The following is a 27,822-nucleotide window of genomic DNA, read 5'->3' on the forward strand; positions in this document are numbered from 1 at the left end:
AAAACAGGTTACGACATATTAGCAACGGATTAAACAGTTTTAACTGCTGATAAAAGTGAAAGAGGACACGGATATGGGAAATGCAGAAGCCCCTACTGTATCAAATTGACAGAGGAATAACAGAGTTGGTCATTCTAAAGTAAAAACCTAGCGCATACAGCATTCATGTTTTTTTGTTTTTGTTTTGTTTTTTTTCATCCAGACGGCTTCCCGCGCCCCTCCTTCAATGACACGGCGCGCCCCACGGTTTGGGAACCTCAGCTTTAAACCTTTTCACAACTTTATCCTTGACCTTTCCACTGTATTCCTTCGTCTTCACTCTGAAGCCTTCACAGAACATAATATTTACTCCCATTAAAATACAGATGTCATACAATTACTTCAGAATTATTATTATTATTATACAAGCATTGGACTGAAATTTTTAAAAAACAACAAAAACGCCTCCTCCGTGCTTGACGTGTGCGTGTTGTTTCGAGTCGGTCGTATTTGACGGCGGCACCACCACCGTAGAACAACGTTAAACAGCAGCAATGGCTCCAAGCGGTTATTTTAAACGGACCACTCTCTTTTGGGTCGTTACTATAACGGTCTCATTTGGGTACTTTACTGTAAGTAATTTAAACTTTCTCCGACTAAACATAACCAGGACAAATATTAAGTGATCCTAACAAACTTTTATTAAGTATTTTTGCACAGTTGGGGTTACCTAATATATCCTCCCCCGGGTTTATTTAAATTATTTAAACAACGTCTGCTGCTGTAGTTCAGTTTAATGTTCTTCTCTGACGCCAATTAATGTATCCTATATCGTTAAAAACTGTCAATGCGACTATCGTGTTGATAGCTAATCTTATCAGTGTTAATTAAGTCCTAAGGCGGGTTCAACAGACTTTAGGTTAAAGTCCATTTTCTAAGTTAGCTTAAAATTGACTGGAGCTGCTGGACTGACACGCTAAACAGCAGCCAGTTCACGTTTAAACAACAAAAAGCTTCCTTATTCTCCGTCAAAATGTCCGAATTTATGAACGTTATTGTCATCTAATGTGTGCTGCCCTTTCAGATTAGGCAAAAACATCATGGTGGGTCAGGTTGCCCTGCAGTGTTAATTATAGATTTGCATTGGAAAGTAAAAAAGTTCCCCTGTTGTGATCCCCTTAGAAGAGATTAACTATTTCCAACAAGCCAAACTGTATTTTTTTAAGAATATATCCTAACAATGCAGTTCAGTTTTGACCAGTGTCAGTTTTTTTAGTTTGTTTTCTTTTAAATTAAATCTGATCTATTGCATTCACAACTACCTGCAAATAGCTAAAATACTTAAGGCTCGCTATAAAAACGCTTAGCTGCCTAGTTTGATGTTTCAAACACCAAATATACATTAATATGCATTAATACACAGTGGAAGCTATCTTAGCACTACAGTGGAAGCTAATATGTACAGTTTTCCTTATTTCTGCTCTTCTGGGTACCAAGGAAAAGGTTTGATTTGTTTACATTTTCTGTTGTTATGAAACGTGTAAAATAAATAAAATAAGTCATGTATTACCTTTACCATCTTTGTTGAAAAGATAAGTGACATAAAGCTAAAAAAGCAAACATTTTCCTTAAGTCTACAAAGATAAATCCTGGAAAAAGCAAAAATGTCATATTTAACATGTTTATTTATTGATTGATCTTAGAAGTTTGTGTTTCACATCCAGTTTCTGCTTAACTGTTGCTTTTTATTTTCTATTTTTGTTATTATTGCAGTTTTTATTTTAAGGAAGAAGCATGTTAGCTTGCCTGGTTTGCACTGTATTTTTATTAATTGAGGGACTGCAGATGAAAACTAGCCTTTTTGGCTGACTTTAGCATATTTACTAATGTGCATTATCTTTTTTAAAATAAAAATAACAACCAATGCAGACACAAAGATCACAGAAAATTGAAGCAGAGTTTAATTTTGTGTTTGTGCCATTTTAAATGTAAAGGAATCAGATGATTCCTCGCTAACTTGTGGTGAAATAATCCGAATCTAATTTTAAACCCACCCTGATTGTAAAATAATAAAAGGTTTCAGATTAATTTCCTCCAGATATCTTCTGTTCCTTCATCTGGTTGTGCAGAACTGATGAGTTAAAAGCAAAACCGATTTGGTTTGGACTCGTGAGAAGCCACACTTTGTTGGTCGGAGTGGAAACTGAAGCAAAGACTCATTTATTGGAGTTTCACACTTTGTTAGCGTCTCTGTAACTTATTGTTGAACTGGACGCCGATGGCCTCCTGGACTTCACAGCATTCATAAATACGACCCCGGAGTTGAGTTTAAATGATGCAAAGCAACAAAAGCCACACTAGAAGAGAAAAGTTTAAATTTAGGGACCTAAAAAGGTTCAACAACCTGATAAAGAAGGAGGGTTTTGTTCTGAAAACGGCTGAATTTTACATGATGGACAACCCTGAGCTTCCTCTTTATGCCTTAAAAAACAGAATATATTCAGTCAGATATTCAGAATTAAACTCTGCTTCAGATTCCCTGTAACACAGACTGCTGCAGGAGATGCTTCCTGCCTGCAGCCATAACCTGCTACAACAATGCTTTGTAAAACTAATTAATATTTAGTTTCTCTTTAGAATCAATGAAGTGTTTTTGAATTTGAAATAAAAAAACAAAGGAACAGGAAGATGGGCGTGTATATGAAATTAATCCTGTTATGCGTTTCTAACCTGTTTTTATTAATTTATTTAATAATAAATACTAAAATTATGTTTAAAATATATACTTATTTTAATTAATTTATTTTATTGTAATTTTTTTAAATGTTTGTTTTTAAATATTTTAATTGTTGTTTTTTTTTTTTTTTTTTTTTTTTAATTTTTTTTTTACTACAATTGTGTTTTTGCAAAAATCCCCCAAAAGGTATAAATCACTTTTATGGAAAAATGCAGCGTTCTTAGCAGCTTTGATTATGTTTTATCAAAATTTATGAACAAAAAAATAGTCACAAACTGTATAAACTGTTTGTTTTGGGTGTTTTACATCTAAACTCTCCACTGTTATTTTGCAGCTGATCGTGTTTGCACCAGATGTAATCCCGTACGATTGCCTCGGTCCGTTTGGCAGCTTGTGCAGTCACCTGGTGTATTACCATGCTGACCTGATGTACAAAGGGTAAGAGATTAGGAGCTGTCGCAACAACCACGGCGACTCCTGATAAATGAAATCATCACAGAAAGAAAACGGCTTTCTGTGATGTGCAAAAACAGCCCTAACAGCTCTATTCATATGAAAACACGGCTGTTTACGCCTGAGTTGATGAATAGATTTTAAATATAGTCTCTTCGAACGAGAGCTTGAATACCGTCAACAACAGCCTTAATTGTTTGTTAACTGGCCCTTAAAGTCATATGACTGCTGCAGTTTCTGCAGAAGATTAGGAGAAATTCAAGTCATGTGACAGGCGTTCCTGTTCTTCAGGGTAACTTTAGTGATTCATCTTTTATAAAATGGAGGAGGAAACATTCAGTCTCCATGTTGCGACTTGCTGCTTTTCCATTGACCACTTTGGATGCCGTGGTTTTTTAGCCGTATTGAAATTGGTTTATTTTTATTGCTTTTTTATTTTTTGCATCACGAGTCACATGATCAACAACCAGATGTTTCCACTAAGACAAGAGACGACAGGAAATAGTTGGAGGATGATGGTTTAATGAATTATTGCGTGAACAAACAAATTCACGTGTGATTTTAATTGCATTTTTCAATTAGTGGAAGCACCAGAATTGCAAAGTAGTTTTTTTTTAGACATAATTGGAATATTCACAAAGTTTTCTGCACATTTATAATAGAAATGCAGCTCCTGACTGATTGATGGTTGTTGCTCATTATTTAACCTCCTTCATTAGTTTGTACTTTCCTGATGTATACTTCCTGATTTATAATCAGTATTTTGAAAGGAGTTCTATATTCTGCCGATTATCTGCTGTAAGGAAACAAAGTTTTATCTTGCTGCAGCAATTCGTATCCCTGTTGCCCTGCAGGAAGAAGGTCTTTTTTGGGTTTTACTGCATACAGTTTGCACGTTTTCCCTCCGTGTGTGTGGAATCTCTCCAGGTGCTGATTATTCATACAAACTTTAGAGGATTTAATTTCCAAATCCTTCCATATCAGTCAATTTTCTTTGCAAAGTAAAGTCGTTTTGGTACATTTTGAAGTTAAATAGTCATGAAGATGCTAACATTTTACTTGTATTTAATGTTTAATTGTTCGTACTAATTTTAGTTTATTTTTTGTAGTTTTGTTCATTGGTACAAAATGTATCTGTCTTTAAAGAAAAAACTAAATTGAACACAAATCACAAATTTTATTCGGATACATACTTCAAAGTAAATGTTTATGACAAAATGTCCAAGTGTCTCAATCTCCAGCCAAAAAGATGAAAAACATTGGAAAGAGGTGCCTAAGGTGACATCATTGGTGAGCCATTTTAAGTGGGCCGAGGCCCGTCCCAGAGGAACGCCATTTTCCAGCCTCTCCAAATTTTATTAAGAAATAAACCCGGAGAAAATTAGTGTGACATTCATTTCAACTTTCTAATTTTCTTTTGGGATTTTCTCTGCTGTACAGAACAACTGTTTTTCATTTTTTATTCCTTAGTAGTTAATTTAAATAAGGAAGCAATAAAGAGACAACTGAGCTTTCCATAAACAATAAAACTAAAACTACTCTTATCAGCTGTAAAACAAAACCTAAAGTGGTTTTCAGAACCGACCATCATCTGAACCGGCTTGGTGTTGCAGGCTGTTGGCTTAAAAACTGTTTGAAAAATAACCAAAGATTTATGTGATATTTAACATAATTAACTGATTTTAACCCAGAGGATGTTTTCTGTACTACATTGTTTCTGCTTTTTGATGCTTGCTTACAACTGTTTGTTTTGGAAAGTGAAACTTTTTGTTTTGAGTCTCTAAAGTTGTTTTTGTTGCAGTTTAAAGCAGAACTTGAGTTCATGTTCTGGTTTGTCATCAGGTTGAAGGGGACAGACTGCAGGTCAGAGAGAAACGCACTGCAAAAACACAAAATCTTACCAAGTGTTTTTGGTTCAGCTTCTAGTGCAAATATATTAATATACTTGAAATAAGACAAAACTAACTTATAAGTAACTTTAAAGCAAAATATAGAAACTTATTTTTAGTAAATAATTTGTTAATATTGATGAAAAGTACTGGCAGATTATTTAACTTACATGAAAATAATATTTTATTATATGTGAAATAATCTGCCAGAGGAACTAGTAATTCTGTTTTTTAAATCAATATTAAGGAATTATTTACTTTAAGCTCCTATATCTTGCTGATAATCTGGTTATAAGTTAGTTTTGTCTTATTTCAAGGTTACTACAATAATTGCACTAGAAACTAGTCTAAAGATGCTTGTTAAAGCCTTGTGTTTTTGCAGTGCGGCAGTCTGAACCGACCTGGAGCCGACGTCAGGGCGTCTGTCTGCAGAGATAAAACAAACCCAGTGATTTGCGTAGATAAAGTGACTCCAAGCCTTGTGATCCTCTCCAGAAACTCAGAGTGAAACATTTACTAGAAGATTTGTTTCAGTAAGAACGTGGCTCTCTGGCTGCCTCTGGTTTCACACAACCAGGTAAAAACGGACCCAAGCTCCAGTCCTGGTGTCCCAGTTTGTAGTGATAAAATTAATAAAATTGTGTAAAAGCAGGATAAAGAGTTTTTAGAGGGACAAACGAGACAAATTGATGTTTATTGAAGTTCTCTTTCGGTGATTAAATGGGTTTTTCTGTGTGTTACAGGTGGTGGGCAGCCGTTGTTGTTCACGTCTTAGAAGCTCTTTACGCTTTAAAGCTGTGCAGGTAAGACTGCAGGGAGCCCAACCGTCCACCAGGTGGTGGTAGAGCTCAGGCTGATCTTATTTCAACTCATTTGACTATTGCATATAATCATTATGGGCGCGAATATAACAGAAAAAATATGTTTTAAAAACATTTTATAAACAAGAGTTTGGTGTTCAAGTTTGAATTTGTTGTGGATTTTCTCTAAACTACACAAAAACTTAATTAAATACATATTTTATTCACTTTTGTTTGGATAAACATTTCAAGGTTTGCTTGATTTCTGTGTCAAGTCCTTGAAAGTTCTTGATATTCAAGCTGCACAGTTTTGTAAAAAATTTAATCTAATGATTAATTAAAAGCCTAAATGTGAAAAACGTGTTTTTTTTATTTATTTAATACCTCTATTAATAAGAAACGGAAACATTTTTTTCTCGCTGTCTGGAGTTAAATCAAACTAAAGTTTTCTTGTTTTAGGTCATTTAAAATGACTAAAATTATTTCCATTTCCTAAATACCAGAAAACTTAGCGAGATTAAACAGTTTTGTTGCATTTTTTATTTTTTACGTTTGATAAAAGTAGTCAACCTTTTATGTCAATTTTAGTTTCATTATTATTATTTTGAATAAAATAAAGTGCTTGAATTTCAAGCATTCAAACACCGACAGAACAGGATCATGTCTAAAAACCGCCACTAACGCTTTTCTATTCTTTTATTTTTGTTTCCTCACAGCGACAAAGGCATCAACCACCCGAACACTCGCTGGCGGTGGTTCGTCCAGACGTTCCTGTTCGGCTACGCCTCGCTCGGCCTGCTCATTAAGTACAACCCGAAGCGCCAGAAAAGGTACTGAACGCGGCCGGCGGCGCCTCCAGAGCGAAACAGCTGAACATTCCTGGTGCCTTTTCCCCCTACGATGAGGGAAAACTCATGATATAAACACTAGAAATTGAATTAGTGTCTCTGTTGTAACCTTTAATTCACTGGTTCATAGATTTTAACTACATTCCATTTATTTTCTATGAAGAAAAGCTGGAGAAAATGTTAGAATTGATGTTAAATTAATAATATTGTTGATAGGAGTGTTTTAATTAATTAATTAATTAATTAATCTGCCTTCAGATAGATTTTATGTGCAATACAGCAGGAGTCCTGAATCAATTACTTTGTGCTCTAATGATGTTTACAAGCCTGCGAGGTTGCAATACAGATTCCTCAACTGCTGCTGAGTCGCAACGTCAGGCACAGGTACGCTGCTGGCGGCCCGAGAGAAGATTTCTAAAAACAGGAGATATTTTCATGTTTACCTCTGTCACTCTACGGCGCTTTCGCTTCCTGTGGAGGACACTGAAGGTCTTCAATAAAGAGAGTAATTTGCAAACTGGTTTGTTTCATTTACGTTGTTTATCTGGGTTTTCTCTGGAAAAATACACACATTCAGTTTATGGATCTGGATACAATTACAAAAACATTTATTTATTTTTAACCTTTAAAGTCTTTAAATTTAGCCTCTAAAAGTAAAAATAAACGGCAAAATAAATAAAAGGTGTATAGATATTGTTCACAGCTCTCGTAAAGTCCTGCTGCAGACCTTCAGGTCAGGATGATTGGATTTTGGATGGAAAACTACAGAACCTTAAAGGGACAGTATCATGTATTTTCCAGGCACATACTACCTTTTCACATCACAATTAAGTAACTATGCTAGCTTCAGCGGTTATAAAAATTATATATATATCCAATATGACTTAAAAACATTTTCTCCCTTGAAATTAGGTCTCTATCTCTTTAAGAAGCTCCTGCTCTTCCTGAAACTTTGCTGAGCTCATCGACAGAGCAGATTGTGAAAACTGTAGTAGTGAACACTTTATTTTGCACTTTTCACAGATTGTATCCCAAACACATATTACTGAACTCCATCTATTTGCAAACATGTTTCTTTAGAGTTTAAATGCATCAAATCTGAATAAATAATTGAAATGAGCTTGAAGCGCTAATAATGGTCACACAAGAATTAGAAAAATCACACTTCTGATTAAAAACTGGAATAAGGTTTTAATTTAGTCTTTAACAAAATAATTAAATGTTGCCACAATATTGAATGAAAACTGGGGGAAAAGAACAACTCTGACCTGATCCAAATAGATTCATATCCCTAATGTTCCAATTTTTAATATTTGGAAAGCAATTTACATAAATGTACCACAGAGTGTTAGGGCCATAAGAATAAATAATAACAAAAATAGTCATAATATTAAGATGAAATCATATGAGAATAAAGTTAAAACAATAGATGAATAAAGTCATAATATTGTGAAAAAGTTTCAATAACATGCCTTTATTCTTGTAATTTTTAAAATTGTAATTTCATGGTCGTATAAATGCAATGTTTTATGTAGCAATAAATTTTTCTTTAGTGTTCAAATGCAAAAAAAAATAGCATTTTATTTTTTAATTAAGTGATGGATGTCATACCTCTGGTAGTTTAGCTACAGTAACTCATAATAGAGTAAATAGGTGTTCTTTTTTTATGTTTCTACCTGTCATAAAATCCCTGATTCAGTCACTGTTTAAAAATAAACATCAGAAAAACAAATAAAGAATCCTTTTGAAATTGTTTGGATATTCACCAGTTTTATTTTAGCTTCGTCAGCAGGACAGTGCATTGCTCAACCTCAGGTTTTACGTCTCAAAGCAACAGCAGCACAGGTTTTCACATTGCCCTCTGCTTAAAGACCTTAAGACACAACTCACCCCGCCATTCTCATTCACTTTTAAGAAATTACACCACAAATGCATTTATGCCCTTTTTTCCTTTCATAAAATATGCACAGAAACGAAACATTTGTTCGCTTTTGTTGTGTCTCGGACACAACTACGGTGGGGTGTGTAAATACAGAAATGTACAGCTTCTTAAAAATATATATACTCTGAAAATATTTACTTTTATTTAGGGGCTGCACCAATTTATCTGTGCCGATGTCCTTAATTTTGTGAGACCAGCCGTTTCTTACACATGAAGACGATCTTCAGCAAAGGTCTACAATCAACCGCTGTCCGGGCCGTTTGTCACTACGTCACTCGAGGCGCCATGATGGACGTCGGAAATGAGGGAGGGGAGTGTTGAACAGAGTGACGGAAAATGTTTTTGCCAGTTTGTTCATGGTTTCTGCTTGTTCGAGCCAAGCTAATTTGTCTGTGAACGTAACACACCTGGTTGGAGCTCATAGACTGCGGTATTTACAAAATAGCTGAAACAGCTAGCTTAGAAACCGACCCATTCCTCCTCCCTCCTGATCAAATTACTGACTTTGCCTGAATTCAAACCACATGATTTATATCATTATGCCATAAAAACCGTTTCCCTTTTACACCTGAGCAGCCTTAAAAACGTACAACAGACGAGATGCTAACCAGTTTTTTCCCATACACGAGGCTACATGAATGACTGCGGCACTGTCTCCATGGTTACCATTAAACGTAAACCTTCTCCATAAAGCAATATTTGATATCTTTCTAATTATACTTACAAAGTATATGAAAGTTGAAGTAGATACCTTGTAAAAAGGAATTTACAGCGGATTTGTTCGGTTATACCGAGGGCTGACAATCATTAACAGCTGACAGTCGTTATGTCAGCTGTGTCTTTCCTCGTTAAAAGTTACGTAATAAAATAACGAGTTTGGTTTCTATTCTTGTCTGTTTGTGCAGCACCCTTTAAGGTGAAGTCAACTAAATATTAGAGATATTAAGCTACCACATGTTTGTTCTTTTGACTAGCTTTAAAGGAGCGCAGTGGTTGTTTTGACGTCCATCATGGCGGAGCGGGAGGAGTTCTAAACAGCGTGACGTCACGTGCAAAGGGTCAACATTTCAGACCAAAAACCGTGGTATCGGCCAAAATTAGAATCGGCAGGTCTGGTTTTTAAAGAAACTGCAATCTGTGCAGCCCTACTTTTAATCTTTTTTTGCATTTGTATAATGTTAATGGGAAATTATCTTGAAACTAACCACACCATCCAACCTGCATCTAATTCAGTGTTTTATTCTGATAAGAGCTAGATCCAGAGATTGGTTATGGTTATTGTCCTACTGAAGGATGTGTTAGGAATCCCTTCCAAATTTATTTGCACTCCACCGTCTTTCCTCTTGTCTCGTTTTGTTTCGATCACCGGTCCAGCCAGCATATCGAAGGGTAGCGCTCATTCAGCGTCTTGCGCAGCTGAGTGCTTTGCGTCTTATCCCTGGTTTCCACCACACACTCGACCTGTCAAGACAACAAACACGTACGCTTCAGAGTTAGGGGGTCGCCTGCTAATCAGCCCAGACCTTTCACCTTTTGACGGAGCCGATTGGCAAACAACGCAACAATTAGTCTGGGCCAAAGAGGAAACAATGACGAGCCCAGAGATTAAGAGACTTTTCAGCTTGTTTCTAATCAGAATTAGGGAGATTAGAAACCAAGTCCAGGAAAAAGTGCTATGTGTGGTCTGAGGATTTGCTATGGAACTTTATGTTGAGAGACTGGCGATGCTAATCAGTCTGCATGACCTGTTAGAACATGGCTAGATCCTGGGAAATTAGTACATTTAGAAAAACTTTATTTTAGGGGTGTCCAAAGTGGGGCCCGCAGGCCATTTGTGGCCCTTAAAGTGATATGTGTGCAATTCAAAACAGCAGTTGAAAAACTGCCACAAATTTGGCCAATAGATGCAGACAGAGTTTTAAAATGATCAACATAATTTTTTTATGAATTATCTTTATTATCTTTACAAAAATAAATTCTCTTAAAGGAAACAAACCAATTTTAAAAAAGGAACAACTCACATTTTTCGATAAAAGTTTTTGCGATAGCATCAGGTGGTTTTTCTGCTCTATCAAAATTTGTTTATTTCACAAAACTGCGATGGAAACACTTTTTTCGCATCGTGAGTCACATGACCAACAACCGGACGATACTACTGGCAATTGCTCCTACATATTGACTTATCACATGAACAGAAATATTCACAAGACTTTAACTGCATTTCTTATTTAATCATAACACCTCAATTGTCAAATTAAATGTTTTTTTTTTTGCTAATAGAGGAATATTGATAAAGTTTTACCCACATTTGTAATGGAAACATTAAAACTGCGTTTATCCAGAGACTTTTCCTGAAAAGCCACATTTGCTGCACTCAAATCAGCTTTTATTTGTCATTAAACTTGGGTAAATCTAGCATTTTTAAAGAAAATGATCCTCAACTATTATATTACTTGAAAATGGTCACAAAACAACATTATCGTTTATCATCCAGCAAAATTTGGCCTAATTGCAGCGTCTCTGAAGAAGCCTCTGACTGAAGACTCCATGACTAATGAAATCATGAAAAAGGACAGAAAAGGACAAATTACCCGCCTACCTTTGCTTTGAAGACGTCTGACTTGTCACTGTGCCTGCGATGGCAGACATCCAGCAGTCTGGGAGGAGAACGAAAACACGCGGAGTTAAAGAAAGCGTCTGGCACCAAAATGGGAACGGCTTAAGTCTGAACCTGTCCTCACCTGACGTCCTCTCTGGACAGGACGTCCAGCAGTTTGGCCATGTCTCCTGGCCATTCTCCCAGTTGCACAGAGAATTTACTGACCCGGTCGTCCAGCACCAGAGCCCGGTCCACACACTGCCTCATCAGGTCCGGCTCCATGTTGGCGCTGCTCACCACAACAACCACCCTGCAGCAGAAACGGTTAGCATGAGCCAAAATGGTGGCCGGTGACGTCTAAACATGGGCAGAGTACGCAAAAACTGTACACAAGTAACAGTAGCTCTACTTCAACATATTTTTTGCTCTAGAAGTAAAAAGTTGCACGAAATTAGTCAAGTAAGAGTAAAAAGTATTTGGTAGAAAGTTTATTTAAATACTGAGTAACCGATCAAATTATCATTGATTTAATATTTAAAAATGACATCACCAGGCAGACCAAAATATAAAGTTAAGTGGAAATTTTGGTATTTTAATTTATTGCCATAAATTAAATGAGAATAATTTATATAAATAACAAAAAATAATAAAATCAGGCAAAAGAAATTTTTCCAAATCAGTTTCTCTCAACAAAAAACTTCAACAGAAACTGCAGGTGTGTGTCTGTCTGGTGAATCTTTAGACAAAACATGTTTGTTTTTCATTCAGTGGGTAGAAAATCCAGAAATTTTACTCAAGTAAGAGAAGAAATACTTCATAATGAAATTACTGAAGTAAAAGTAAAAAGTACAAATACTCCTAAAAGTAAATAAAAAAAAGTTACTTAAGTAAATGTAACTAGTTACTGCCCAGCTGTGATAATGTCAACCCACCAGGCTGGCAACTGGGTCAAACCTCAGAGTTTAGACTGAAACCAGCTGCTGAACTACGACGGCGTTAAAATATCTGACCCACTTTTTCCCTCTTAGTTCTGGAAGTTGCCCTGCCAATATGGCAGCCAGTCCCATGGCGCCCACTGTGTCCACTGTGGAGTGCTCCACCTCCTGAAATCGCAGCATCGCCACCAGAGAGTCTTCCTCACTGACAACAAAACAGAAATAAAAAATCACACTGAATTCACCAACTGGGGGATTAAAGATTGCACTGGTGAGATTATTCTGGAGATACAACTTTGTCCGTCTCACTTCTTCGGTAATAACAGTTTTTTTTTGGTGGATTTGGTTGTGGAGCTGCAGTACCTGACAGGGATAACTTTGTTTATCAGTTTCTTGGACTGACAGAAGGTATTTGCACCAAGTGAACGCTCGTTAAAATCTGAAAAGATAAATAATATAGAAACTAGTAAGAAAAGACATTTATTTATTGTGTTCTACAGTCATGTGAACAGAAAGTTACCCGATTAATTAACTAATCGATTCTTTATTATCAGTGTGACTACCTGCAGAAATAACAGTTTAAGGTACAGCCAGAAGTTACATAGTCAAAAATTAAAAGAAATAATTTCATATTTAGACAATAAAAAATTATTTTTCCATGTACAAACTGAATGTTTGTAACTTTGTAGCTTCAAATTAATACTTTAAAATTAAGTATTCCATAGTTAGTTTGAAGCTAAATATTTATCCATCCATTTTTAGATCTAAGCTAATTATTTAGCTTAGATCTAAAAATGTGGTTTGAAACTAAATATTTATTTATTTTGGAGCAGAATGTTTAATTTTGAGCTAAATATTTAGCTAGGTACCTAAATATGTATTTTACTGCTAAATATTTAGCAGTAAAATAAATATTTAGTTTTAAATAAGTGAATAAACAACATGGTGAATTTTGACTTTGAAAAAATGAACCCGTTTTTCTCTGTTTAATTATTAATGCTGTTAGTTTTTGACTGTGTAACTTCATGAACGGCACTTCAAAGTTTGATGGTTTTGCATCAAAGCACAAAGCTAGAAAGAAAAGAGATCAGCAAAGACCCGTTTGCTTCTCACCTCCATACAGCTTCTTATTGGGGTTGCTGTGCAGGTTTTTGATCGGGCTGTCTGCTTTCAGAGACTGCAGCAGCAGAGGGAAACTTTCTGGTTCAACTCCCTGTTAAAGAAAGTTCAACTGTTAATATTTAGACGTACGTAAGCATTTAAAGGGAATGATGTTCAGTGTGGTTGAAATCAGAAAGGCAGATTCTCCATCTAAAACGGATGTCTTGTTTTAAGTGAAATAATCTGCCAATTTAAGTAGTACTTTTTCATCAGCACACAAGAATTACTGACTTAAAACAAGCTACTATATCTTAACTGAAATATTACTGTCCTATTTTAAGAGTACTAATAATAATACGAATAATACTTAAGATTTTGTTTTGATGAAGTTAATTGTACAGGAAACAGCGAATGTGCAAAATATCCATTTTAAATTTTGGATATGGGATGAAAAACGTCCATTTTGTTAATTATGTTTGTTAATCATTTTGTTGAAAGAATTCACAACTTTCTTTGCTTCATTTTATTTTATTCTGGCCCACAAATATGTTTGACTTGACAATTTTGACCCGTGTGACCAAAAGTTTGGACACCCCTGATCTGGAAAGCAGCCTGTAACTTCTAGAAAATGTCTGTCACATTATGAACTATTGATAACGTCTCCATGTAACAGCCTTGGTGTAAACCAGCAGAAAAAGAAGCTTTATCATCATTTAGTACCGCTTATGTGTACTTACTATAACGAGAATCTGGGAGTTGAGGTATTTGAGGGCTGTGGCGGTGCTGGCCAGAAGTCCATACTGTCCTGCTGCAGGAATGACCACTGCATCCACTTTGGGAATCTGGTCAAAGATCTCCATGCCCACAGTTCCCAGTCCTGCCAGGTACGCTGCACTCTCATCTCTGGAAACAAGGAAAGGCTTAGACGGGCACATTCTGCATATTTTTCATTTAAACACTTATGTTGTTTTGTACAATATTATAAATTCACATAAACAAATAACTAAATTCTGTTCTTCATTAAGGAAAATAAATGTTATTGCCTAATTAGCTTGGCATTCCTTTAGTGAACTGTTGATTATTTATAGCAGTTCAGCCATTTCTGCCTAACTTAACGTTATTGTAGTTTAGGATTATTATCCTAAAATTATTGTTGATTATTTTTAGAATATTTGAACAGAAAAAAGTTCCTTAATATGAGATTATTTATGTTTATTACAGAATTGGAACCAATTGAAGGTAAAGTTGCCTTTTGGTAAAACATATTTACAGACTAAATGTTTTCACAGTTTTGATTTAATTATTGTTCTGAGTGTATTTTGATGTGCATTGATGATTCTGATTATATTTCACAAAATGTAATATTTAATGCTTGTTTCATAATTGATTGTATTATATTTTTATAAAGCACTTTGAACTGCCATGTTGCTGAAATGTGCTGTTAAACAAAGAAACTTGAATTTAATTAATTTAGTTAATGATTATTTCAGTAATCGATTAATCACAATTAATCCGATTAATCGTTTCAGTCCTAATATCTGAATATATCAAGACAGCCACACATCATGGTGCTGCCATCACCGTGCTGTGCAGTTTGTTACACTGTTTACTCCAGTTAACTATTAATTGACGATTATTTCAGTAACCGATTAATCTGATTAATCGTTTCAGTCCTAATATCTGAGTATATCAAGACAGCCACACATCATGGTGCTGCCATCACCATGCTGTGCAGTTTGTTACATTGTTTACTCCAGTTAACTATTAATTGATTACTAAATTAATTGATGATTATTTCAGTAACCGATTAATCTGATTAATCGTTTCAGCCCCGTCCTCGTGCTTTACCAGCACATCTGAAGTTTTAAAATTAGACTGACTCTTCCAGGTACAGGTATCCGTTCTCTTTGGCCAGATGGCGGGCGTGGTTCTGGGAGTCGTGGCTGGTGCCGCCGTACGAGATGACCATGGCGCCGTAGTCTCTGTAGGTCCGCAGGCGTGGAGAAGAGCAGCTTGATGGCATGATGGCAAACACCGGTATCTTCAGCTCGGCCGCATGGTGAGCCACGGCCATGGAGAAGTTACAGTCGGTGGCCACGATCACACCTTTCCTCTGCTGCTCCTGGGAGGAAACAAACCCACGGTTATCATCGTGTCCCTGATTCACAAATGATCAGAACAGAAGGAGTTCCTGTATTCACCTGTGTGAGGGAGGTGAGCAGGTACAGCACTCCTCTCTCCTTCACAGAGCCGGTGTAGTGAAGATGCTCCTTCTTCAGGAAGATCTCCATCCCGTACTGCTTGGACAGTCTGGAATACTGCGCACAAACAAGCAGCATCATCTGTTAAATGCTCATTGGCTGCTGCTTTCTGTTCAAAGCAGCTATAAAAGGGGACCTATTATGGAAAATTCACATCTTTGTTCTTCCATTTGCTTCTAAAATAAAGACCAAGCACTTAAAAAAGAAAAGAAAATACACACACATAGGCATTTTTGGGCAAAAACTTCTTGTTTTTTGGTGCCTGGAAAATGAGCCACTTCAAAAACCTTCCAAATGTAACATCACAAATCAGCACCTGTTACCTAGCGACCCCAGCAGAGTTCTGTACTTTACCCAGCAACCCAGCCAGCTGGTTTTACAGCTGTATGTGCTGTACAATGGCTGCTGGAAAAAACAAGTGTTTTGTTGATGACTTACTATTCAGAAACCACTTGCTGCATTCTCTTTAGTTGTGCAGGAGGCTCTATTAATGCTTTTCAAAGATGTGCAGTTGTATAATTGCGCATCTGTTTGAAGCTATTTTCACATACGAGTGTAAGTGTTGAGTTGGGGGGCAGTGTTAGCAGCAGCTTATTTGGATTTAAAGTGACAAGATGCAATAAAACAACTCAAAACAGAACTGAGCAGACTGAAATCTCATTATCTAAGAATGATTTTGTGTAAAAAATGTAATGAACATGTTTTGTTTAGCCCATAAACTGATCCTAACCTGTTCCAGGAAGCATAATACGTCACCTTTAAGGTGATTCAAAAATACTTCATTTGTTCCAAAAGGAAATAGGGTACCGTTAACACAGCCATGAGACGAACTAAGCACAGCCCTTGATTCTGCAGCTTCTAGAACCAAATTTGAGCAAAAACCATCAGTAGTTGTACTTAACAGTTTTTTTTACATCATAGTGGATGAACTTTGACCACTATGATGGTCAAACTCTTCATTCCAACACTGCTTTAATTCATTGCAAGTTCCTCGATTCTCACCTTCCTACTCTGCTCTGTCTCAAATTTCTCCAATTGACATGGATTTCTCTGGCAGAATTTCAACCAAATTAGCTGCCTAAGCTAAACACGCACCACTCTCTGATTGCCTCATAAATTCACACAACCAGCATACCGTGCAAGGGGTCTTCTGTATCGCTGACTGGATCGTGAAGGCCGCCGCGCTGATGTCCTCAAATCGGAGGAACTGAGCCGGAGGTTTGGGGATGATCCTGAACTCACTCACTCTTCTGGTTTTGGGGGGATCCATGAGCTTTATCTCAGGGGTTCCAGCCACGCTGGTTTGGTGGTACTTGGCATCTCCATTGAGAAGTTCCTCCTCACCAAAGTCCTTGAGACGCTCCGGTTCAATGAGAGTCGGCCGGCGGCCCACGGCGCCGTTACACACGGGTTTGTAGGAGCCTCCTGGTAGACTGGGGCCAAGACGCAGTTCCTCCCTAAAATAATAAACAAATGAGAATAATTTTCAGGTGCGTCGGAAGGTATTAAACTCATTGGAAACTCTACTAGAGATTTGTAACGAAAAGCCTGACAAATCTGAATATTTTAAGATTGTTCAAAGACGATCCCCAGACCTCTGATTTGGTCATACGTTTTGGTTCCTTAGCCTCCTGAAAGACCCAATTTTAACCAATTTCAGCTTCTAAAAGGTGGTTTCAGGGTTGGGCAATAAATTAATCTTATCATTGATTTTGTTTTTATTTAATTTTTGGAAAATCTGGATAAATTTCCACTAATGCACTCCTTGGGTTTCCATAGTTCAGAGTGATGTCAGCACATCCACGGCGGCCATTTTGTTTGACAAGCGTGTTTTACAGCATCTATTTCTTGGACTTTGAATTCAGGTCAATTCTATGACTGAATTAAGCTATAAATACTTTTTTCAGTTATGAGATTAAAGTCATAGTATTACAAGAATACGATCATGGTAATAGTATAGTTGTTATATGACAACAAAGTCAAAATAAAATGAGAATCAAGTTTTAATATTATAAAGTTGTAGTATTAGAGGTATGAAGTAGTAATTATATGAAAACCCCAACACAAAAAATAACAGAAAATTAATTATTCCAGTTTTTTCTCTTTAAAGCAAATTTTTTCTTGTATTTTTAAGATGTTCTTCTGGTAAAATTACGTCTTTGTTCTGCTAATAAGATGATTTTTCTCAGAGTTAAAGCTTGCAACTTTTTTTTAGAATAGAAAACAAGAGGAAAACAAGCATTGATTAAAGATATTTAATCGCCGCGCCATTCTCCTCCTAGCACTTCCTGTCGTGTTCTTTGTCTTTTCTGCCTGTAGTAACATCTGGTTGTTGATCACATGACTCGTATGATGTTAAAAAAGTGTTGCAGTTTTGTGACTAATTTCGATGCAACCAAACAAACCCACCTCATCCTAGCTTAAAAACCTTTATCTGAAAACGTTATGAAACATTTTCCTTACATTTCATCTTTAAACTGTGACAACATTCAAGATGGCTGCACATTTACTTCTGCTTGATGCTTGTACCTTCTCAATAAAGCACTTTTATCACAATAAGCACTTTTAAAATGAAAGTTTCTGGTATTTCCAGGGTTATAAGAAACAGAACTGGCCTCAGTAAGTGTAGACAGAAATAATAAATCCTTCAAGTCTGAGCTGAACTGATTCATCCTTCACATCTATCCAGCTTTAAGTGGCTGTGACTGATTACATCAATAAGTCTATTTATGATTTATTGGTTAGTTGAGTTGCTCTTTTAAGGGAGATGTAAATTAAGTGGCAATTTGGAGCTGAAGGGAGGATAGTTTGATTTATAACAGCTTGGTAACTGGACACAATTAATCTGAATTGTTTAATTTTGCTCCATATATACTCTCATTTATCAAAGGACACCAAACAAAACTGGTTTGGATTTTTTATGCATATTCTGAAGCGTAATTTATAGAGCAGGCCTTCTGCAACACAAAGGATTACCCATAATGCATTAAGTAATGTGCTTAGGCACTAAAACAAATCAAAATGGATTTAGCGGATGTGGTTTTATTTCTGTAGATGGCCACCAGGTGGAGCTGCTCTCTCGGATAAATCTCGCTCTGCAGACAACACCCTGCTCTATTTCCTTCACCGTGATCTATTATAAGCAGCACATTCACCTTTCACCTGGTCTCACGAATCCATTACCGCTCTCTGCCCCATTTTATATTTAGTCCAGTGAAAACTGAGTGCCCTTATTATTGTGAATGAGAATAAGAGAAGAGTCCAAAGCTGCACCTGTGTTAGAGCGGCTTTGAATCAAGGGCAGCGTTCAATAATAGTAAAAAAAGGAAAACATGGCAACCTTGAAGAACCTCTTCAAAGGAGAAGAAGAGGGGATGAAGTGGTAAGCAGGAGCTTATTCTGCTTCAAATGGTCCAGAAAAAAATAATGACTGAGGATGAAGCAAAGCGGGTCAAGGAGGCATTTAACCCAGCAGGCTTTTATCATTTTAACAGGTCTTCCTCAAAGAGTTCATTTGGATGAATGGTGAAGCTTTTTCTGAAGGCCATGGCTGCTGACGCTGCTTTATTTAATGTTCGCTGCGAAAACACAAAGTCTTACCAAGTATTCTTTGGTCAAGTTTCTCATGCTAATATCTTAGTTCACTTGAAATAAGACAAAACTATGATAAAAGTCATTTTTAGCAAGATACAGACATTTGTTTTAAGTGAATCCTTTCTTAATTTTGGTGAAAAAGTTCTAACTCCATTGGCAGAATCTCATAATTGATCTGCCAATTGAACAAGTATTTTTTAAAATCAATATTAAGGAATTATTTACTTAAAACAAGCCTCCATATCTTGCTGAAAAGTTACTTTAAGTTAGTTTTGTCTTATTTCAAGCGTAATAAGACATTTACACTAGAAATAAGTAAGACTTTGTGTTTTTGAAGTGTACCAAGCATTCTTTTTGGTCTAGTTGTTCATGTAAATGTCTTAGTACACTTGAAATAAGACAACACTATCTTACAAATAACTTTTCAGCAATCTAAAGGAGCTTGATTTAAGTCGATGATACATTAATATATCATTTATAAAATGGGGGAAATGCCATAATCTACCACTTTTTCATAATGTTATGGAATTTACTTAAAACAAGCTCCTATATCTTGCTGAAAAGTTACTTTTCCTCTTATTTCAAATGTAGTAAGATATTTGCACTGAAAACTAGACAAAAATACTTGGACAGATTTTGTGTTTTTACAGTGTTGAGGTTTGGAATCAGTTTAATTTCTTGACTGGTTTGCTTTAGTCTGCATGAGTGCAGAACTAAAAGTATGACCAACTGACCGTTAGGAGGCTCTTCTTCAGTTTCTGTCTGCCTTTCTGGCAAAACGATCAAAATGAACAGGAAACCAAACAGAGAAAGAGAATTTTGTGGGAATCGGATGGACCAACTGAGAAGGTAAACTCGGCCTGGTGAGCCAAATCAAGGATATGAAAGACCAGTAACTGTGTTTCCATTACAAATGTGAGCAAATCTTTGTCAATATTCCGCTAACGGTGAAAAAACACAATTTTGCAATTGTGGTGTTTCCATTAAATAAGAAATAAAATTAAAATCACAAGTAAATAAGCTTGTTCACGCAATAAATCATTAAAAATCATAGCAGTGATGGATGTTAACAGTTCCAGGTGATGTATTCATAATTTAGTCGTGGTGCTAGCACTCATCATTCGCCAGCCATGAGAGGAGACGATGAACCTCTTATATTTCGGAACGTTTCGGGAAAATTATAGTTGCAGATTTTACAGAAGAACTATCAACCTGCCCAAGGGACAGATAACTTTTTATGAACTGTGCCATGTCATGAGAGCTCCAGTGAAAAGAAAAACATCCTCCTACCACTTCCTTTCATCTTCTTTATTTATTCATTTTTTATTTAAAACAGATAATAATAAAAAAGACAACAGAACAAGCAATCAGCAGGACAGAACAAAACATGTGCATTCATAACCAAGAACAAAATTATTAGTTTACCACTACCTTTCTGTTTGAAAGAGAGTATTTATCTTCTTTTACCAGTAGAAACATCCGGTTATTGATCAGGTGTTTGACGCAAAAAATGTTTCTATATGGCTAACAAACCACTTAGCAAAAACTTTTTTTTTTAATCGAAAAACGTGAACTTTTTAGAAATTGGCGTGTTTCTATTACACGAATTTATTTTCGTACTTTTAATTTGATGGCCAACAAAAAACGCAGCTACAAAGATTTGAGCACATTTGTAATGGAAACGCAGCTGATGTTGCAGGTAGAGCTACAATGGCTGCTAGCTTGGGGCAGGTCAGGGGTGCGGGTCTCTACTGGTCGCTACGTCCCACCTCGCCCAGAACGGGTCATTCTCCTCGCTGTCTTTAATTGCAGGCCTCGGTGCAAACAAACGCTCCAGTCGCTCGCTCAGGTAGCTGGAGTAGAATAACTGGGCCGCAAAGTTCATCCTGACCGAGGAAACAACGAATCCCCCTCCTGCTCGGGCTGCTGCGTGTCCGAGGGAAAACAGGACACTGACTGGAGCTTCTGCCCAACCCGAGCTGCCTGCCCCGGAGGTATTTAAGAGCGGATTACCTGCAGACACATGGCGGCTGTGGAGAGTCTCTGCTGTGGCTCTATTCCTGGGCGCGGATTACTTCCCCTTTCTGTGACGCCATGCTAATCAGACGGTCTAAGGAGATAGATGGAGAATTAGGGTTTATCTGGAGGCAGGTGAACTGGAAGCTACGCCACACAAGAAACAACCGTGGAGTGAGAAGGAAAAGTGAAAATGTTAAAGATTTTAGGGGGAAAAACCTTTTCTTGATTTACTGCATCGAAGGGGAAGAGGTAATATCAGTTTGGGAAACTTTTAAGAACACACAAAGAGTTTAGTTTATTTGGTGGATTTCAGGAGATGTACACTGCAAAAACACAAAATCTTACTAAGTATTTTTGGTCTAGTTTCTAGTAGTACACTTGAAATAAGACAGCAATTTTTCAGCAAGACAGGAGTTTGTTTTAACTCAACAATTCCTTAATATTGATGAAAAAGTACTAGTTCTACTGGCAGGTTCTTTCACTTATAACATGGGAAAAAGTCTGTTATTAGTGAATTGTTACCTAACAATATCCTACTAAATAACACAAAAAACGTATAATTAAAAATACAACCATGTTTTGCTATTTCTATTTTACATCCCAAGTAGTTTTGGTCCAATTTCTAGTGTAAATATCTTGGTACATTTGAAATAATGCAAATTTAACTTAGAAGTAACATTTCAGAAATATACAGGAGCTTGTTTTAAGTAAATAATTTTTTAATGTAGAAAAAATGTATTGTTATTGTGAAATAATCTGCCAGTGGAAATAATACTTTTTCATTAACTCCTATATCTTGCTGAAAAGTTACTTGCAAGTTAATTTGTCTTATTCCATGTGTAGTAAGATATCTGCAGTAGAAACTAGACCAAAATTAGTTGGTAAGATTTTGTGTTTTTGCAGTGTAACCAGGACAGAATAAAATAGATGAAACTGGCTCTAGCTAAGTCACAGCAGGAGGTTCAGATCCTGTTTAACTCTGATCAGGTGTCCAATGTGATCCTCAAATCTGTATTTAGCAGCAACCGTAGACGCCAAGAATTACTGGAAAGAGCTCCTGAAGGTAACATGAGTGTTCCCAAAATGTAGGATATGTGAAAGGAAGGATGGCACAAACAAACTAAAATAAAGAAATTAAAACATTCTGGCTGAGGCGTTCTGTTGGCTCACAAAGTTTCTGAACTCAATGCGTCAGCACCGAGGCGAACTTTTAACTATTTACAGCTAGAATTTTTCCTATTTCATCATAGGTTTTGGTTCTCCTCCTAACAATGTTGGAAAAACATACAAAATGCATTCTTGGGCATCTGTTGTGCTTTATTTTAAAGTTATGACAGGTTTATCTGTTATCTGAGATTCACTACTTAATATTTCCAACAACACTCACATTTTACATGGTACTAAATTCATCACTATAATAATCCCAAGAGTTTATACATCATTAGGTCATTTAATTTTTCCTGCACCCAAACATTGGAACAACTTGCATTAAGGTTCAGTACGCTAACTATCAATCCAGTAAAAAACATAATATATGATCAATGTAACTTTTTTTTAAACTGTTGATTTATTATGTGTACATAGCACGTTTAGTCAGTTTGAATTTGGTTGTTTTAATTTATTTTGTTTCCTTTATGGTATTCTTCTGTTTTCCGATATCTATTTTATTATGTTTTAATGTTTCCTGAACAGGTCGGTTGTCGTGAAAATAAGAATTTGTTTTAAATCAAATTGCTTAAATAAAAGAAAGATGAGATTTCCACTTCTCAGTTCAGCCTACTTTGAGTTCCGTTTGGGTTGCTAGGTAACGGGGCTGACCTTGGCTGACGTTGCTAGGTAACGGGGCTGACCTTGGCTGAGGTTGCTAGGTAACGGGGCAGTGCCCACCAATTGTGACTAAATAACAAGGAGTTTTTCAAACGGCTCGTTTTCCAGACAACAAAAAACCTTTAGTTATTGATAGAAAACAGATGGATGATTTTTTTTAAGCGCTTGGTCTGTTTTCAGAGACCAAGTACAAAAATGTTTTCCCGTTAAAAGGTGCAGTTTGGCAGGGAAAAGGTTGGATTATTTGCACAGTGTGCAAATAAGCACAGTGTGCTTATTCACTGTGCTTATTTGCAGTGTGAATAAGCACACTGCAAAAACACAACATTTTTTAGCGCAAATATCATAGTACACTTGAAATATGGTAAAACTAACTTACAGGTAACTTTCCAGCAAGATAATTTAGCTTCCGTGAAGTAAATAATTTCTTAATATAGATGAAAAAGTACTAGTTCTATTGGCAGATTATTTCACTTTTATCTGTATTTTCCCATAAATGACGTAATCTGCCAGTGGAAGTACTTTTTCATTTTTAGTAATGAAACTCAAAATGATGAGTCAATCACAGTGACTACACTTTATAGCATATTTAGTCACTACAAACTCCACAGAAAACAAAGTACTAAACTTTAAGGGTTTTCTTGGATTTTTTAGGTGAGACCAAAAGAGAATAGATAAAGCTCCAGTCAGGATTATAGTTTCCATATATTTTTGATCACAGCACTTACACTCTAAAACTGTATTATAATCACTTCAAAATCAGAGGAAGCTTGCAACGTTCACAGATAGTTAATAAAAAGGCGTAAACCACCAACTAAAAGCAGCAACAACCCCTAAACAGTAAACAGACGTGGATTTAAAATCTTTGGAGGTTGACATTAACAGAAAGTCTGAGCTACAGCGGCTTATAATCTGATATAACTGAACTATATTTAGCTCAAAGCTAACTAAATATTTAGCTAGCTCAGAGCTAAATATTTAGTGTGGAGCTAATTATTTAGTTCGTAAGCTAAATATGTAAGATGCTAACTAAATATTTTACTTGCTAACTAAATATTTAGCTTCAACTGATTATTTAGCTCGTGGAGCCAAATATTTAATTGGTAAATAAAATATTTAGCTTGATAATTAAATATTTAGTTGATATTCAAATGAATAATATGGTTAAAGGGACTAAACCCCCATTTTTTCTCTTATGAAACAAAAACAAATTTTTACTGTTAATTTTGACTATAAGTTTAATAATAGCACCCCATATTCTCTAAGATTGAGTAAAGACTTGTGCTGCTCAATAAAAAGCCAACAGCACTCAGGCAGGAGTAAATTGATCCGCGCTCCATTTTCTCAGGATTTTCCACTGTCCGGCGGCCATTTTGGGCCCTCTGCCCTTTTAGTAAACAAATCAAAACAGCTGAAGCACTGAATGATGACGCACCAGGTAACCAAGAGCATCCAGGTAAATCCGAAGACAAAGGAGCTGCCATTCGGACGTAGGGATCGTCTTGATCCCCACTGGCTTTAATACGGACTCAGCATGGAGCATTATAGAGCTTACCTGGCAAGCTTTGAGGTCTAATCACTCAGTTTTATTATTTTTATTCCAGCATAACAAAAAACACCAACTGTTTACAATAATATGATTTTTATGCATAAAACAGTTCGGGGGTCTATGCTTTAAGGGATCTACAGAATAAGCAGTAAATGACCCTGAGGAGTAATAATTTACTAGCTTCCCCCCTTTATCTCTTTAGTTGAGCTGTTGATAGCCTCCGTAAGTACAGAAAAGCCACAATAGGATTAGAAGAGGACAAAGTCAAGGAAAATCAAGTGCAAGTAATGACTTCACGCGCCCTGCCGCGCACCCCATTCAGAGTAGATTCAACATCTCTGAAATGGCAGGTAGGCAGTGCTCTGACAGGCCTTAGGTTGAATGAAAATAAGAGATACGTGAACGGCCGGAAGAGGAGGGGAGGACAGGAATAGACGGAGAAAAGGTGGCCCCGCCTCCAGGAATCCGTCACACCACGGATCAGCGTGGCACCAGCCAACAGTCATGTGATCCTCTGGTTTTATGCGCTCTGAAGACCTTTTGTTCTTTACATTGTGTCTGCTGGCTCTTCCTGAGCCGACACTCGCAAGATGGCTGAAGGGTCACAAAGACAAACAAACAAACCTACAACTAAAATGGATGAAATCTCCATTTTAGTTCTTTCATATCAGTTTGATGAACTCTAAAGTCTAAACCTGCGGTGTACCTCAGGGGTCTGTACTTGGGCCTGTCTTTCTTGACTCAGAGAGAGTCTGTATACTGCTATAAATTTTTCAAAATGAAAGAAACAAGTAAAAAAAAAATTGATTTGAAGGTTAGAAAATGTTACTGACTGGAAAACTTAAAGTGCTTTTACACTGAAACATCTGAAACAGGGTTTTGGCCACAGAAACGTCAACTTTTAAAATACTGTCCTCACTTTCATTCAATATTTAATAATTATTACATTTATTGAATTATGCCTTCTGATTTTAGTCGGCCAGGAGCTATTTTATTTTTTCTTTTGTCAAAATCTTTTCCCGTTTGCTCCTGCTATGCTAGCTTAAGGATCAAAGTTCCACATACACATTTTTTCATTTGTAGCAAGACATTTATGCTATATGAGTGAAATAATCTGCAAGTAAAACTAGGACTTTTTTGTCAATATTAAGGAATTTTTGGCTAAACATCGTGTATCCTGCTGAAAAGTTACTTGTTAGTTTCGTCTTATTTCGACTACAAACTAGACCAAAAATACTTGGTAATATTTCACGTTTTCTTTGGCTCTCCACAGACTCTACCCAATTCCAAACATTAATATTACTCATCAGTAAAAGATTACTTTAAACCTAAATCTGCTGCGTGAATTAATGATTTGGCTCATATCTGTATTTCAAAGAGAAAACGACATTTGCTGAATTTCCACAGTTTAAATATTCATAACACCCACACAAAGTTTAAAAACGAACTACATCAGAGAGATCCCATGTTTTAAAATCTGGGAGCACTCTTCTCCGTTCGAGGGGTTTGGAGGATGATATTGGAAATGTGACATTTAGCCGTTTCTTATCTCGACACGTCTTTGACCTCTCTCCTTCGGTTTTTATCTGTTTACAGTCAGACGTGCCTCCCAACCCCGTCCTGTCATAAAAAACCCCCGATCCCTTCACTCGTTTGCCCCCCAGTTTTGTTCGCCGCCGTGCTTAAACCGTAGATCTACTTAAGCGGCCAGACGAGTGCGCCAGAGGAGGAGGAGGAGGCTGAAGACGGTCTGGCTTAACGGAGATAGCCGTGTTTACGACGCAACAGTCGAATCGGTCTGTGTGTGGGGAGGCGTGCGAGTCGGAGAGACAGGGAGAGCGAGACGGGTCAGTTCAGTGGGAGGTACAGGAACTAATCAATGCAATTATATATATAAAAGGCGGTCAGATTTTCCCAGAAGGAGGAAAGCAGCTTTAATCCTGGTGTGTTTTTACCATGAGGCATTTCAAATATTAAATTGAGAATAATTAGAAGGTTGTTCTGGTTTAAAATGAGAAATATTTGATGCACTGCAGTCTAGTGATGCAAGTCGGTGTAAGACAGAACTGATTTATTTCAAGTGCTGTGTTTCCAAGACGTGCACTGCAAAAACACCAAATCTTACCAAGTATTTTGGTCTATTCTAGTGCAAATATCTTAAGATGAAACCAACTTTTCGGGCAGATATAGGAGCTTTTTTACGTCAATAATTCCTTAGCAGTGAAGAAGAGGTACTACTTCCACTGCCAGATTATTTCACTTTTATAAGAGAAATAATCTGTCAATGGAACGACTACTTCTACTTCGATATTAAACGGGCAGTATTAGGTATTTTTCACCCACCTGGTGTCATCTTAAAGCAAAATCAAATAACTATGTTACGTTCAGTTAGTATAAATATTATACTTACAGCTCTGGAAAAAATTAAGACACCACTTGAAATGATCAATTTCTCAGATTTTACTCTTTATAGGTTTATGTTTGAGTAAAATGAACATTGTTCTTTTGTTCTATGAACTACTGACAACATGAAAGTCCAAGCAAAAATTTAGTATTTATTTGCAGAAAACGAGAAATGGTCAAAATAACAAAAGAGATGCAGCGCTTTCAGACCTCAAAGAAAGCAAAGAAAACAAGTTAATACTGATTTAGAAATAACAATATTAATGTTTAAATCAATATTTGGTGGAATAACCATCAGGTTTTCAATGGGGTTCAGTGCAGTGGGCTCTTCATTTTTTTTAGAGTTGTATATCAAATATAACTTAAAACAAAATTATTTTGTAATTTAACGCATTGAAATTGGTCCCTTTCTGAAACTCCGCCTTCAGGATGTCAATACAACATGGCTCCTCTATTGACCTTTTAACTACGTTTTTTCCAGTGTTTCAGTGACAAGTAGCTTGCATAATGAGCTCCGCTGATGTGCAGTTCAGCCAGGTGTTTGCTAATTGCTGCTAGCTAGTCTGAAGGAGTTGAGTAGAGGAGCCACAAGGCTGCTTGGAAACTGCAGAGGTGGAGCTGCGCCTCGAAGGCGGAGCTAAGTCCCACCCAGGTGTTAACACACCATGGTTGCCACGGAGATTAAAGGATTTCTCAAACATTCACGAAATAATCAAGGCAACACTCCAGGTATGTTTTGATGAGGGAGTAATATATGATATAGAGCTCAAAGAAGTCAATTTTACATGTTACTGCCTCTTAATTTGTGGAACTATTCATGTTATTTAGGGGAGATAGAAACTCTGGAAAAAAATGATTTAGATAAAAAATTAAAAGTTTGTGACAT

The 27,822-nt window shown here is 36.6% G+C and overlaps 2 protein-coding genes across 2 annotated transcripts; one reads left to right on the forward strand and one right to left on the reverse strand.

Annotated features, from left to right (window-relative positions):
- Positions 1-471: 471 nt before the first annotated feature.
- tmem254 (transmembrane protein 254) lies at positions 472-6,796 on the forward strand. Its single transcript, XM_015033593.1, has 4 exons — positions 472-611; positions 3,051-3,154; positions 5,802-5,861; positions 6,575-6,796. The coding sequence occupies exons 1-4, from the start codon at positions 534-536 to the stop codon at positions 6,693-6,695; spliced, it is 363 nt and encodes a 120-aa protein (XP_014889079.1). The 5' UTR covers positions 472-533; the 3' UTR covers positions 6,696-6,796.
- A 1,660-nt stretch (positions 6,797-8,456) lies between these two features.
- On the reverse strand, positions 8,457-21,145 carry LOC106948102 (L-threonine ammonia-lyase). The gene is made up of 11 exons (XM_015033579.1): positions 20,908-21,145; positions 16,680-17,001; positions 15,485-15,601; positions 15,164-15,405; positions 14,021-14,186; positions 13,296-13,395; positions 12,546-12,621; positions 12,262-12,387; positions 11,390-11,557; positions 11,248-11,305; positions 8,457-10,109 (listed from the first exon to the last, which is right to left on the reverse strand). Exons 1-11 carry the CDS (start codon positions 21,021-21,023, stop codon positions 10,011-10,013), a joined length of 1,590 nt encoding a protein of 529 aa, XP_014889065.1. The 5' UTR covers positions 21,024-21,145; the 3' UTR covers positions 8,457-10,010.
- Between the last annotated feature and the right edge of the window lie 6,677 nt (positions 21,146-27,822).

This window comes from Poecilia latipinna, unplaced genomic scaffold, assembly GCF_001443285.1.
Source record: "Poecilia latipinna isolate Pla-1442-1.1 unplaced genomic scaffold, P_latipinna-1.0 Scaffold273, whole genome shotgun sequence".
Taxonomy (NCBI): Eukaryota; Metazoa; Chordata; class Actinopteri; order Cyprinodontiformes; family Poeciliidae; genus Poecilia; species Poecilia latipinna.

Excerpts from the sequence above, each read along its gene's own strand:
- tmem254 (XM_015033593.1), top strand. The coding sequence starts at position 534 with ATGGCTCCAAGCGGTTATTTTAAACGGACCACTCTCTTTTGGGTCGTT. Across the intron at positions 612-3,050 it reads TCTCATTTGGGTACTTTACT|CTGATCGTGTTTGCACCAGA; the intron begins GTAAGTAATTTA and ends GTTATTTTGCAG. Across the intron at positions 5,862-6,574 it reads TACGCTTTAAAGCTGTGCAG|CGACAAAGGCATCAACCACC; the intron begins GTAAGACTGCAG and ends GTTTCCTCACAG.
- LOC106948102 (XM_015033579.1), bottom strand. The coding sequence starts at position 21,023 with ATGAACTTTGCGGCCCAGTTATTCTACTCCAGCTACCTGAGCGAGCGA. Across the intron at positions 15,406-15,484 it reads TGCTCACCTCCCTCACACAG|GAGCAGCAGAGGAAAGGTGT; the intron begins GTGAATACAGGA and ends GTTTCCTCCCAG. Across the intron at positions 10,110-11,247 it reads CAGACGTCTTCAAAGCAAAG|GTCGAGTGTGTGGTGGAAAC; the intron begins GTAGGCGGGTAA and ends TTGTCTTGACAG.